Source organism: Hypanus sabinus, chromosome 21, assembly GCF_030144855.1.
Source record: "Hypanus sabinus isolate sHypSab1 chromosome 21, sHypSab1.hap1, whole genome shotgun sequence".
Lineage (NCBI taxonomy): Eukaryota > Metazoa > Chordata > Chondrichthyes > Myliobatiformes > Dasyatidae > Hypanus > Hypanus sabinus.
The window spans coordinates 45,567,962-45,580,376 of NC_082726.1; the positions used below are offsets into that span (position 1 = coordinate 45,567,962).

The 12,415-nt window shown below is 44.4% G+C and overlaps 1 protein-coding gene across 2 annotated transcripts in view; it reads left to right on the plus strand.

Moving 5' to 3' along the window:
• The first annotated feature begins 1,302 nt into the window (after window positions 1–1,302).
• The window catches only part of sgpl1 (sphingosine-1-phosphate lyase 1), a 91,580-nt gene continuing 80,467 nt past the window's right edge, over window positions 1,303–12,415 (plus strand). The window contains exon 1 of one of the 2 annotated variants that reach the window (XM_059946441.1): window positions 1,303–1,438. In XM_059946441.1, the coding sequence (XP_059802424.1) occupies window positions 1,427–1,438 (12 nt within the window). In that variant the 5' untranslated portion in view covers window positions 1,303–1,426. Of the gene's footprint in view, window positions 1,439–3,006; window positions 3,471–12,415 lie in introns of those variants that run through there. The other variant, XM_059946440.1, reaches the window with a different exon arrangement.

Here is a 12,415-nt window from a genome sequence, read left to right on the forward strand (position 1 = left end):
TTTGCTGTTTGTGCGATTCATTTTTGTTTATGTGTTGGTATTGGAGATGGTGGTGGTAGATGATTTTCTTTGAACCAGTTCCACGGTTTTTCTTTGTTTTGTGGCTGACTGGGGGAAGACATATCTCGGGGTTGTATACTGCATAATACATGCACAGTACTTTGAATCTTTGAGGTACAGATGCCTGAAGACCCACACCACCAGGTTTAAGAACAGCTACACGTACAAAATGTGGGAGGAACTCTGCAGGCCAGACAGCACCTATGGAAAAGACTCTCCTAATGAAGCGGCTTCGGCCAGAAATGTCAACTGCCTGGCCTGCTGAGTTCCTCCAGCATTTTGTGCATGTCGATTGGACTTCCAGCATCTGCAGATTTTCTCGTCTCAAAAACAGCTACTTGCTTTCAACCATTGTATTCTTGACCAACCTGCAAACCCCAATCACCATTTCTTTTCACCTTGATCATTTAAATCAATGGACTTTGTTTTTGTTTAGTTCCAATTGCACTCTTACTGGTATTTAACTTATGCATGGTTTATTCGCAAATACTGCTTATCTGATGTTATGTGCCTATAATGATGCTGCAAGCAAGTTTTCCATTGCACCTGTGCATACTTGAACTTGTGTACAGGACAATAAACTAGACTTTGGCTTTTGACTTTGACATGACTCCAGGCCCACTTATATGACTTCTTTTTCTCTTTTATTATTTTTCTTATTTAATTTATTTATATTCTTCTTATTGTAATTTATAGTATTTTATTATCATGTATTGTAAAGTATTGCTCCCGCAAATCACAGGCCAGTGATATTCAATCTGATTCTAATAAAACGTAACCACCAAAGGTTTAATCATCTCAATAATTATGTGATAACCTGTGTATAATGTTCATGTTTCAATATGACTTTGCAAAAGCTAACATATTTAAATGCCCTGCACAAGTCCTTGCATCCAAGTCGGGAAAAAACTGGAGATGATGGTAATCTGAACGAAACTGAAAAAATAACGCTAGAAAAACACAGCAGGTTGGACAGCATTTGTGGAGGATGCTGTCTGATCCGGAGAGTTGTTCCAGCACCGTCTAAGCGCCTTCTAAAATTGCCCAACGAGGCATTCTGTTCAGGAGCGATCGGAGGTAAGAACCTGTCCGATGGACACTGATAAGAAGTTTCCCATCTCCTGGAGAAACAAAGTTGGGCAGCCGGCGCTGGGCGGCGCACGGTCTCCCGGACTTGCGCCAGGCTTCGCGCTCCGCCAGCTGTCGCTGTGTGCGGAGTGCCGGCCAGGAAGTGCAGCGCAGCCCTCTTGCTCGGCGAGGCTGGCGTCAGTTGTGCGTTGGCTTCATGCAAATCTGAGTCAATCAGTGGGTCTGCTGAGAGATAGATAGCACGACAGCGGCGGGGAACCTTCAGAGTGCAGGAGACATGGAGCTGCGGGTAAGGGCGCGTCTCTAGGTGGCGGCTAGCGGACCAGGGGCAACGTAGACGGTGGGAGAGTTGCACAAAAGACCCGGCTCCGCGACAATGGCCGAGGCTTGTGACACAGTAGCCGGCGTTCCATCCGTGATGTAACAATAGCCGGCGTTCCATCCGTGATGTAACCACGGTAGCCGGCGTTCCATCCGTGATGTAACCACGGTAGCCGGTGTTCCATCTGTCTTGTACATCCACCCGTGATATAACCACGGTAGCCGGCGTTCCACCCGTGATGTAACCACGGTAGCCGGCGTTCCACCCGTGATGTAACCACGGTAGCCGGCGTTCCATCCGTGATATAACCACGGTAGCCGGTGTTCCATCTGTCTTGTACATCCACCCGTGATATAACCACGGTAGCCGGCGTTCCATCCGTGATATAACCACGGTAGCCGGCGTTCCACCCGTGATATAGCCACGGTAGCCGGCGTTCCACCCGTGATGTAACCACGGTAGCCGGCGTTCCACCCGTGATATAACCACGGTAGCCGGCGTTCCACCCGTGATATAACCACGGTAGCCGGTTCCATCTGTCTTGTACATCCACCCGTGATATAGCCACGGTAGCCGGCGTTCCACCCGTGATGTAACCACGGTAGCCGGCGTTCCACCCGTGATATAGCCACGGTAGCCGGCGTTCCACCCGTGATATAACCACGGTAGCCGGCGTTCCACCCGTGATATAACCACGGTAGCCGGTTCCATCTGTCTTGTACATCCACCCGTGATATAGCCACGGTAGCCGGCGTTCCACAAGTGATATAACTACAGTAGTCGGTGTTCCACCCGTGATGTCGCCACGGCAGCCGGCAGCCCGGTGGGAATATAATGATAAACGTAAAGTTCTGTTGTGATTGTGAGTTGTCAAGGCGTGTGTGTTTGACTGGTATCTCCATCGTTATATGATAGTAATCTGAAGTCTTGGCCGTCGAGAAGTCAGTTGATATACAATATGATGCCTAAAACGGCGAACAGATCTTTTGTCAGTGATACAGAGGGCATTGACCATACTGTCATGTCTGCTTTTGATGGATGGTATAACTCACTAATAATTTAAGTAACTTCTTAATCTGCGCAACTTCATTTGCTCATTTAGCGCGTTTGCGTGGAAGTTTGGTGTGAGTCCCACTAATAGAATCTAAACTGACATTTAGCCATGGTACTCAAATAATGACGCACACTTGTTTGGAAACTTCACGGTGCTTTTGCTAAAACCAAAGATGATAGCCATCATTGTGGAGATTAGTTATTTGTTCACAGTTCTTGTTTGTGAAATTCTTTATTTTCTGCATACATAACAACGACAGTATTTCAAAAGTAATTTGGTTATGAATAACCCTTTGATGTGATGAGATAGTACCTGAAAGTAATTCAGCTGCGTCCTTTCGTTGCTCCTTGCCTGATTTCATTCCCAGTGACTTGAGTCAGCAGCCTTGTGGGATATATCATATGATCGTGTTGCTGATTATCCAGAGAAGTGGGTTGGAAAGAATCTGCTCTTTCCAAATATGCCATCTTTCCTGTTTTGAACAAAAGCTTTTTGTTAGCGACAGTGATAAGAGTTTTTTTTTGAAGTGAGCGAACGTTTGGAGGACTAAATGTTTAAGTATAGTGTGCTGTAACCGCAACTAGTGTGAGAAGGCACGAATCAAACTTCATGGAGTTTGAAAGCACCAGCTCGTCTGATGGCTGTACGGTGGAAAGTTATTCCAAGATGCATCACAAGGTCGTGATCAAGGAACGTGTAACCCCTAACCTAGAGCATCTTGGAGGAGAGAGGTTGAGACGGTCTTGGGTTTTGTGCACTAACAAGACAGGAGGTGGTTTTGAAACGTTCAGTTCCAGTTTTAGCTCCTTGACATCAGTCCTGAAAGGCTCGTTTGAATTTTGCTGTCAAAACCTTTGTTCTGTGGACCCCAGAAAAAAAGGATGGAAGAAGAGGCGGTCACCTTTGCTAGTCTTGAAGTACTTGCGCACTTGTGACTCAAAATTGGTATGTTGGTTTATTGTCACATGTACTAACTTGCGGTGAAAAACCTAGTTTTTATGTTGTCATTACGGCAGTGCATTGAGGTAGTACCATGTAAAACAGTAACAGAATGCAGGATAGTGTTGCGTTTAGAGAGAGGACGGACAAAATGGTGAAGTAGTCTCTGAGCCAAGAGTCTATGTTATTGTACTAGGGGAGTTTTCAATAGCCTTAACACAGGATAGCAGTTGCCATTGAGCCTGGTGGTATGTGCTGTCGAGGCTTTTGTATTGTCTGCCTGATTGTGTGTGTGGGGGGGGGGGGGGGGAAGAGATCCTCACAATCATGTTGGCTACTTTTCCAAAGCGGACAGAAGTGTAGGTAGGAAGGGAAGATGGTTTCTGTGATGTGCAAAAATAGATGTGGGTACGAAATATTTGAGTACATAAATAAATTGGCACTCAAGTGTGTACTAATGGAATTCTTACCTTCTGCCTTCCCGATCTGATTGAAATCTCAGGCGCCATTTGCTCCCTTGGGTGGATATAGCCGCTCTTCTGAAACTGCTTTTATGAAACTCCCTGCTTCCTTGGCAGAGTTTATTTCCCAATCAATGTTTTAAAAACCAGTTATGTATTTATTATTACAACACACTTTGAGAAAACCTGCTGTGTATAAATGGATGCTACAAGTACTTGTGAAAGACAATATCTTTTGTAAGGCATGGGCCATTTCATGTTACATTTGTAACACTGCCAGAGCTGGTAGGTTGAGGGCATTATTGTGCCAGTTTTGTTGCCTAGATTAAATATCACAAAGAGAGAATATAAAGAGGCTTAGATTATTTGGTTGTTTTTTTGCTTCTGGAATGTGTTTTGATTTAATAACGTGGCACCATATTGAAACTCAGTTGTAAAATAGTTTGAGAGTATCCAGGAAATCTGGCTTAGAACAATACCAGTTTGTGTCTGGTTTTAGTTACTTGGAGGAAGAACCCAAAATTGCAAGACACCACTAATTGCTCTTGGTTTACCTCAGTCCAGAACCTGGGTGTTTTTAACCTCTAAATAGAACTTCCAGCTTTGCATGTTGTTAGGTTCCCTGGGTAAATACTAGTTGAGAATGTGGGAATAGAATGACTGGAATTTTTTGGAACTACATTTTGCGTGTGTTAGTGAACCATTTTGAAATATTTGATACCCTGCTTCTGTGTTTCAAGCAAGCAGTTTGGCACAAGGTTATTTTTTCTTTAACAGAAAATCAACATCTACCTCTTCTCAGTTCCTCGGCTTTTGATATGCTGAGCCCCTAACCCCCCCCCCACCCTTGCACAACCATTCCAATGGCGCCATCCCCCTTCACCTCAGTCCCATTCACCTTCAGCCCCACACCACCCCCCCATCCACCCCACCCTATACTTTCTGTGAAATAAGAAGACATTTGCAAACTACTTGGAAAACAGAACATGAGAAAAGCTGCAGGCCCTGGTGGTGCTTCACCTGGTACTTTAAGGCACTGTGAAGATCAGCTAGCTCCTGTCTTCACTGAGATACTTAACACCTCCCTGAGTTATGCAGGGTTCCGGACTGCTTTAAAGTTGTTATGGTCATTCCAGTTCCCTGGAAAGACAAGATCACTGGATTTGGTGATTTTTTTTTAGGCCAGTTGTTTGACTTCAGTAGTTTTGAAACCTTAAGTCCATTACTGGTCCTCTTCTTGACCCGCTACAGTTTGCTTATAAAGTACATCGCTCAGGTATGGTTGTAGTTAACTTGTGTCTTCATTACATTTGGACTCCTCTGACACCTATGTGAGGATTTTGCTTGTGGATTTTAGCTCTGCCTTCTACGTTATTGTTATGGAGTTGCCCTACAGCATGCTATCACAGCTAGCTGTACCCTACAGGAAGGAAGCAGTATGTAAGGCTGGAGTCCTATTTGTCTGATCCAATGTCTATAAACACTGGCTCTCCACAGGCCTGTGTTCTTTTACCCCTCCTGTTCCCACTTCAATCAAATAACTACCTCCACAGACAAATCCATTAAAATCCTAAAGTTCGCAGATGACACGACTGTAGTTTGTCTCATCCCTAATAATGATGTCATCTGCAGTCACAGGGAGGTAGGCCATCTTGCGACATGGTGTGCTCTTAGTAACTTGGAGAATGCTATCAAGAGAGTGGAAATGAGGATTAACTTCTACTCACAAGCCCCTACCTGCCTCCCCTCCCCTTTAGAAATTAATGGTTAGGCTGTGACTGTGGTTGAGTCATTCAAATCCCAGTGGGACAAGCATGTTATGCCCATCACAAGATGGAGAGATTATTCTTCCTACGCCAACGTAGCAACTTAACATCCCAGGGTGTATTTTGACTGAAGTTTTATTTAGCCATCTTTGAGAGTGTGGTGACCACCTCTGTCATGGTTCGGTTTTCCGCTGCCTCCGCCCTCCAAGTCCAGGTTGCAGTAAGTCGCCTGCTCAGCGGAGTCTACTGTTAACTTTGAAGACCATTCACCTCAAGCGTGAAGAAAACAGCTGACTCCACTCACCCACTCACCAATTTTCCATCGGGGAGATACCACAAGTCCATCTTCACCAGGACTACATGTTGTTTTTGAAGTTTCTTTCCTGTCGCTCTCCAGCTTCTCAACAAAACTCACTCGGGTGAATATCCCTGCACATTGTCTTTCCTGTTCTCCTTGTTCTGTTAATAATTATTGAGTCTGTTTATATTTGCACGTTTATTTAAGTTTGATTATTGACATTTATACATGTGACTGTTCTGCTAATTTTCAATTGCTCATGGCTGTTTGCGTTATTGTCTTGCAGATTGATGGTTACTATTGTGTTGTCAGTTATGGTATTGTCTTGTGTTTTATGCTTGGCATTGAACCACAATCAGTTCTGATATGTTTCACATTCTGGCAGTAAAGTGATTCTAATTCTGAGAATGTCTTGCTGAAAAGTAAAGAAAAACAATGAGGGGCTTTCTACAAGGTTGTTCACATACTTCTCAAGATGGCCTCAAGCGTAATGCACTTATGGTGTGCAGTGTACTTTGTTTGTAGTAAGCAGTCAAATTTCGATGACATCAGGCATAAGTTTGATCTGAGAGATGTGTTTATTTACAGTAATAGCAATGGAGGCATTTCAGAAGGGGTTCATGACTCTTTGGCGACTGTTTCTCCATGCTTTTTGACAAAGGTTATGGAGAGAAAGCATGAGAATGGAGTTGAGAGGGGTAATAAATCTGCCAGGATGGAGTGGTGGAGCAGAGTTGATGGGATGAATGGCCTAATACTGCACCTATGTCTTACGGTCTTACGGACAGTGCTCATCATCAATCGACAGGAGACCTGCAGTGCTTGTGCTAAAGCCTACCTTATCTTCTGTTTTATTCATTACAGCCCTCTCCCACGTTCCAGTGCTTGTAATCTTTTGAGTTAGCCAAGCTTGGCTGCCCATAACAACCATCAGGTCCACTTAACACACCCCACTCTGGTTTGGTGACCTGTCATGTCTTCCAGTATGGTGATGGTGTTGATTTTAAAATTGACCACCGCCGTTCCTCTTCTTTGACCACCCTTCCGGAATCTCTTTACTAATGGTCGATCCTTGTGCATCCCTAACATCTGATGCTTCACCAGGAATAAGTTTTCCATGGGAAAAGTCTCTCCTGGTGAAAATAACACCCTGGTTGTTTTATCTGAATTATAGGTCTTTTAATAGAAATGGGCCGCAGCTTTATCTTAATTTTAAATCTGTTTACTGAACTCTGTTGCCGAAGGCTTCTGGAAAGTTTTTTAAGATTAGAGACCTCATCCCTGCACTGTCCTTAGCAATGTTTACAACACAGCTACATTAAAAAAATGGCAGGTAGCCGAGCCTGAATTTAAATAACACTGCAAGGGAAGGCTTACTTTTGTTTATCCTTTGTTTTTGATTTCTTATTACGATTGCTGGAAAATTGGATGAACAATAGATGACCAGCTGTGCATTTGTGACGCATTGCAGGAGGGAGCTAGGATGTATTGGACAGCTGTTTACAATAGTTAACATGGCATTGATGGGCTGAATGGTCTGTGTTCTATCATCCTGAACAGCAATTGTTGATAGATTTTCAAAAAGTGCAGTCCTTGACATCTTGTCTGCCTGTTGGGTCATATTGTCAAAAGTAAAGACTTTTATAAAAACATTTTTTGAGAATATTAGAGAGTTGTATAGGTCTGTCACCAATTACTCATTCCCTCGCACTCTCTTCCATGCACATACCATTTAGGATTTTGAAATAAATATTTAGTGCAAAAAGAGAGCCAAAGAGAAGGAAAAAATAGTGAGATTGTCCATTCAGCAATCTAATGAGTGGAGGGGAAGAACTTGTTCCTGAAACGTTGAGTGCGTATCATCAAGCTCCTGTACCACTACCTTGCTGGTAGAAATGAGAGGAGGGCATGTCCTTGGTGATGGGGGGGGGGGGGGTCCTTAATGATGGATGCCACCTTTTTGAGGCATCAGCTTTTGAAGGTGACCTTGATGCAGGTGAGGTAGTGCCCATGATGAAGCTGACTGAGTTTACAACTTTCTGCAGCTTTTTCTGATCCTGTGCAGTGGATCTTCCATACCAGTTGGTTGTGCAGCCAGTTAGAATACTGAAACTAATGAACTATAGTCCCTGCTGTGCCTTCTTTCTAAGTTCTTCAATATGTTGGGCCCAGGATAGACCTTCAGAGATGTTGACACCCAGGAACTTGAAACTACTCATTCTTTCCACTGCTGACACCTCTAAGGACTGGTGTGTGTTCCCTCAACTTTCCCTTTCTGAAGGCCACAATCAGTACCTTGGTCCTACTGACATTGAGTACAAGATTGTTGTGACACCACTCAACCAGCTGTACCATCCCGTACCATCTGAAGTTCTGTCAACTGTAGTTGTGATGTCAGCACGTTTACAGATGGCGTTTGAGGTGTGCCGGTGTTGATTGTTAGTGAGGAGAGGTTATTTCCGAACGTGGATATGGTGAATGTATGTAGGCATTTTCTCCTGTGGTTGAGGGAGACTTAGAAGTGGAGATTGTAGATTTAGTGTGAAAGCAGCATATTTCAGGGGAATTTTTGGGGAAACGCCTTCACTCGGTGTGGTGTGAGTGTGGAAGTGGTGGATGTAGGTTCAATTGTAACATTTAATAGAAGTTTAGGTGGGTATGGTGATGGAAGGGGTTAGGGGAAATACAGTTTGGGTGCAGGTAGATGGGACTAGGCAGAAGATCAGGTTGACATGGTCTAGGTGAGCCAAGTAGCTTGGTCCATGCTATATGACTCTGGCAGCACCTCTCAGTGCCATGCCCTTCATCAAGAAGAGTAAGGGCACCAGGAGCATGGATGCTTCGGGAGTTCCTTCCAAGGCACAGCACTTTGACTTGGAGATGTGTTACCATTTGGTTCTGAATCCTGGAACTCCCTTCCCAATACTGTGGGGGAGTATGTTCACCAGAAGCACTGAACTACTTTCTTAAGAGTAGTTAAAGTTGTCAGTAAATACTGGGCTTGTCAGTGAAGTCCATACCCTCAGAGTGGGTGAGTGTATGTCCATTTACCCTTTGCTAAGTTCTGCCTTATGTAGCTTTTAGTGTGGCACATCGTATACTGACATGGGGGGGTTACCGTTTCTGTGAGGAAATCCTTTTTTTTAGCTGATTTGTCTTGACCAGAGCCCTCCAGGAAGTGATTCACCTCCCTCAGAAATGTCTTCTCTTTATTCACTTTATCGGACATCCCTTATAATGCCCGTAATCTCCATTGCTCAGTTTTGTTTTGGTTCACGCAGCTGAGTGCAAAACAAACTGGCGTCTTGGGCCAAACAGTTCGTTCTGTGCTCTGTGACTCTACAGCAACTCAGTAGGACAGGACCTCTCAATGCCATGGCCTTCAGCAAGAAGGAGAGGGGCACCAGTACCATCACCATTCAGGGAGTTGTCTAATGGGTTGAAGTTCCACTCCCTACTTGTGCAGTCCCTCCGTGTTTTACACTGCAGTGCAGTTATGAGGGAGTGCTGCTCTCGTAGACCAAGTGGGACATTGTACTGCAGTACATTGGTTGTTGCTGAATCTGTATCCAGGAGCGTGCGCTGTAGATTCTGAGATGGAACTTCGTGTCGCACATTGGCACAAATTCAACTGACTATACAAGTCTGGAATTAAAAACTAAAAGTCATGTGTATTAGCAATTTGCCTTTAAGAAATCTTTCAATTGTAACTGGTTAGGTAATGTGACTTCACATAATTTATCGAGCCATAGCATCATACAGCTCGAAAACAGGCCCTTTCGTCCAAATGGTCACGTCAGCAAAGATTCCCATTTAAACTAATTGCATTTGCCCACTTTAGGACCATATCCCTCCAAGTCTTTCCTATCCATGTACCTATCCGAATGCCTTTTAAATGTCGTTAATGTACCTGCCTCAACCCAACTTCCTCTGGCAGCTCATTCAGTGTTCTAACACCTCTCTGGGTGCAGATGTTGTTCCTTGCTAGTTCCTATTAAATCTCTCCCCTAACATTAGGAATATGGATAACACACTTCCTTTGTCTTAGCTTTGAGAACAATGGGTTTATTATTGTCATAGTGAAAAGCTTGTTTTTATATCCATCCATCAGGTCATTCCAAAACAAATATTTTGACGTAGTACAAAGGGAAAGGTGGTAACAGAATGCAGAATACAGTTACTGTTGGAGAAAGTGCAGCGCAGGTGGACAGCCCAGTGCCCAGTGCAAGGTCCACAAGACGTAACCTGACAGATCCAGAGTTTGGAGATGGGTAGCGATAAATACTATGTCCAAGGAAGTATTTTAAAATAGAACAACTCCTTGGCATTATTTGGCCCGAGTTTCTCTCTCCATTTCTACAAAGGCAGGCAGTACCTGTTTAATGTCCTGTCCTGTCCCATTTCCTGTTTGTGTTTTTATGTACTTGACTGCTGGAAGTAAATTATTTTAATGCAGGGTTTAGGGCTGTAAATGTGACGAATGGGAGACAGGATTTTCTCTCTAGGTTAATTTTATTTGTACATTGGGGCTGCTTTAGTTCTGTAGCTGATGTGTGCTAGGATACAGCGCCTAATAATAATGAAACATTTGGAGGTGTGGGTGGGGCAGGGAGGTGTTTTTCCACTGGTTGTAGCTACAACACAGCTTTTGGACTGGGAATAGCATCAGAATTGAGCCAGTGTTCTAATTTGTACTGACTAGGGCCGGCACTGTAAACTTGTCCCCACTGGACTGTACTAGGAAATCAAACACAGTCCCAGAGGGAAGCAAGTGCAAAATATTTTCCCAGAAACATCTCTAAATATGTCACTGTGTATAAGTCTGACAATGTTTGATCAAAAGTGCATTGTGTTAACTTTCTACTGCAGTTACATAAGAGGTTTCATGTTGTAAATAAGGACACAGAGGGGGAGTTGAAAAATATGGTATTTTGTGTTGAGAAGATGGATTGTCCTGTCCATTTGATGGGTTAGGGAGAGAGAGTGACGATAGGGAGGGGAGAGGGAGGCAGGGAGAGACGGGTGGGGGGGAAGGGAGAGGCGGGTGGGTAGGGGATAGGGAGGGGGAGGGAGACGGGTGGGTAGGGGAGGGGGAGGGAAACGGGTGGGTAGGGGAGGGAGGGAGAGGTAGGTGGGTAGGGGATGGGGAGGGAGACGGGTGGGTAGTGGAGGGGAGGGAGACGGGGAGTAGAGAGGTAGACGAGCTGGGGAGGGAGTGGGGAACCTCGGCACATCAGGCAATACCTCTGGAGGGGAATAAACTGTCAGTGTTTTTGGGGCTGAGAGCTTCATTTGGTCTGGAAAGGAAGGGGGCAGAAACTCGGAGGAGGAGTTTGGGTGAGGGGTTGGAGTATACACTGGCGGGTGGTAAGGAGGGTGGGGGAGGGATGGTGAAGTAAGAAACTGGGAAGTGATAGGTGGAAGAACTAAGTGGCTGAGAAAGAAGGAATCTGATAGGAGAGGACAATAGATCGTGGAATAAAGGGAAGGAAGTTGGAAACCAGAGAGAGATGATAGGGCCATTTGATGGGCTTGTGCGTTCAGGTGGGCTGTATTTGAGATGTGGAAATGCACTAACAAGAGAAAGTCTGTAGATGCTGGAAGTCCAAGCAACACATACGAAATGCTGGAGGAACTCAGCAGGCCAGGCAGCTTCTGTAGAAAAAAAAACCAGTGGGTGTTTGGGGCTGAAGCCCTTCTGCCGGACCGGTGTGTGTTGTGTGGATATGCACCAATGTGCTGATGTAGGGTCAGAGCTGTAAGTGACTGGGCATTTCTGCTGTTCTTTGTGAACCTTGGAGAATGAGGGATGGGACCACTGCTGAACATTGAAAGCTTGCAGAATCAGGTTTATTCTGCCACCTGTTGAAATTACTTTAATCTTTAATTGCTCTTAGTACTGATGTTTCCCAATGGACTTTTGACCTTTGAATAGCTTAAATATACTGCTGAGACTGGTTGTGCAAACCATGAGTAATCTGTTATGTTCAGAAAATTAAAGGGTGATCACTTTACTTTGGAGTATTTACTTCTTGTATAAAACATGTAACGTGCAGGAAAATGAGCTGCAAAGTTTAGCAGACTTGGCCCAATGCATCATGGGCACATCATTCTCCCCACTGATGAATCTGTCTACTGTAGGCTGTCTCAGGAAGGCAGCGTCCGTCATTTAAGATCCCGGTAACCCGAGCAATGCCATCTTCTTGCAGCTGCCTTCAGGCAGGAGGTACAAGTCTGAAGTCCCACATTAGGTTCGAAAACAGCTACCCTTCAACCGTTTGACTCCTGAACCAACTGGCCCAGCCCTAATCATGATAGCTTAGCAACACTACGATCAGTTTGATTACTTTGAACTAAAATAGACTATTTTTGTTTTGTTTCTGGTAAAATTTGTATAATTTAGTGTATATTTTTCTAGTGAATGCT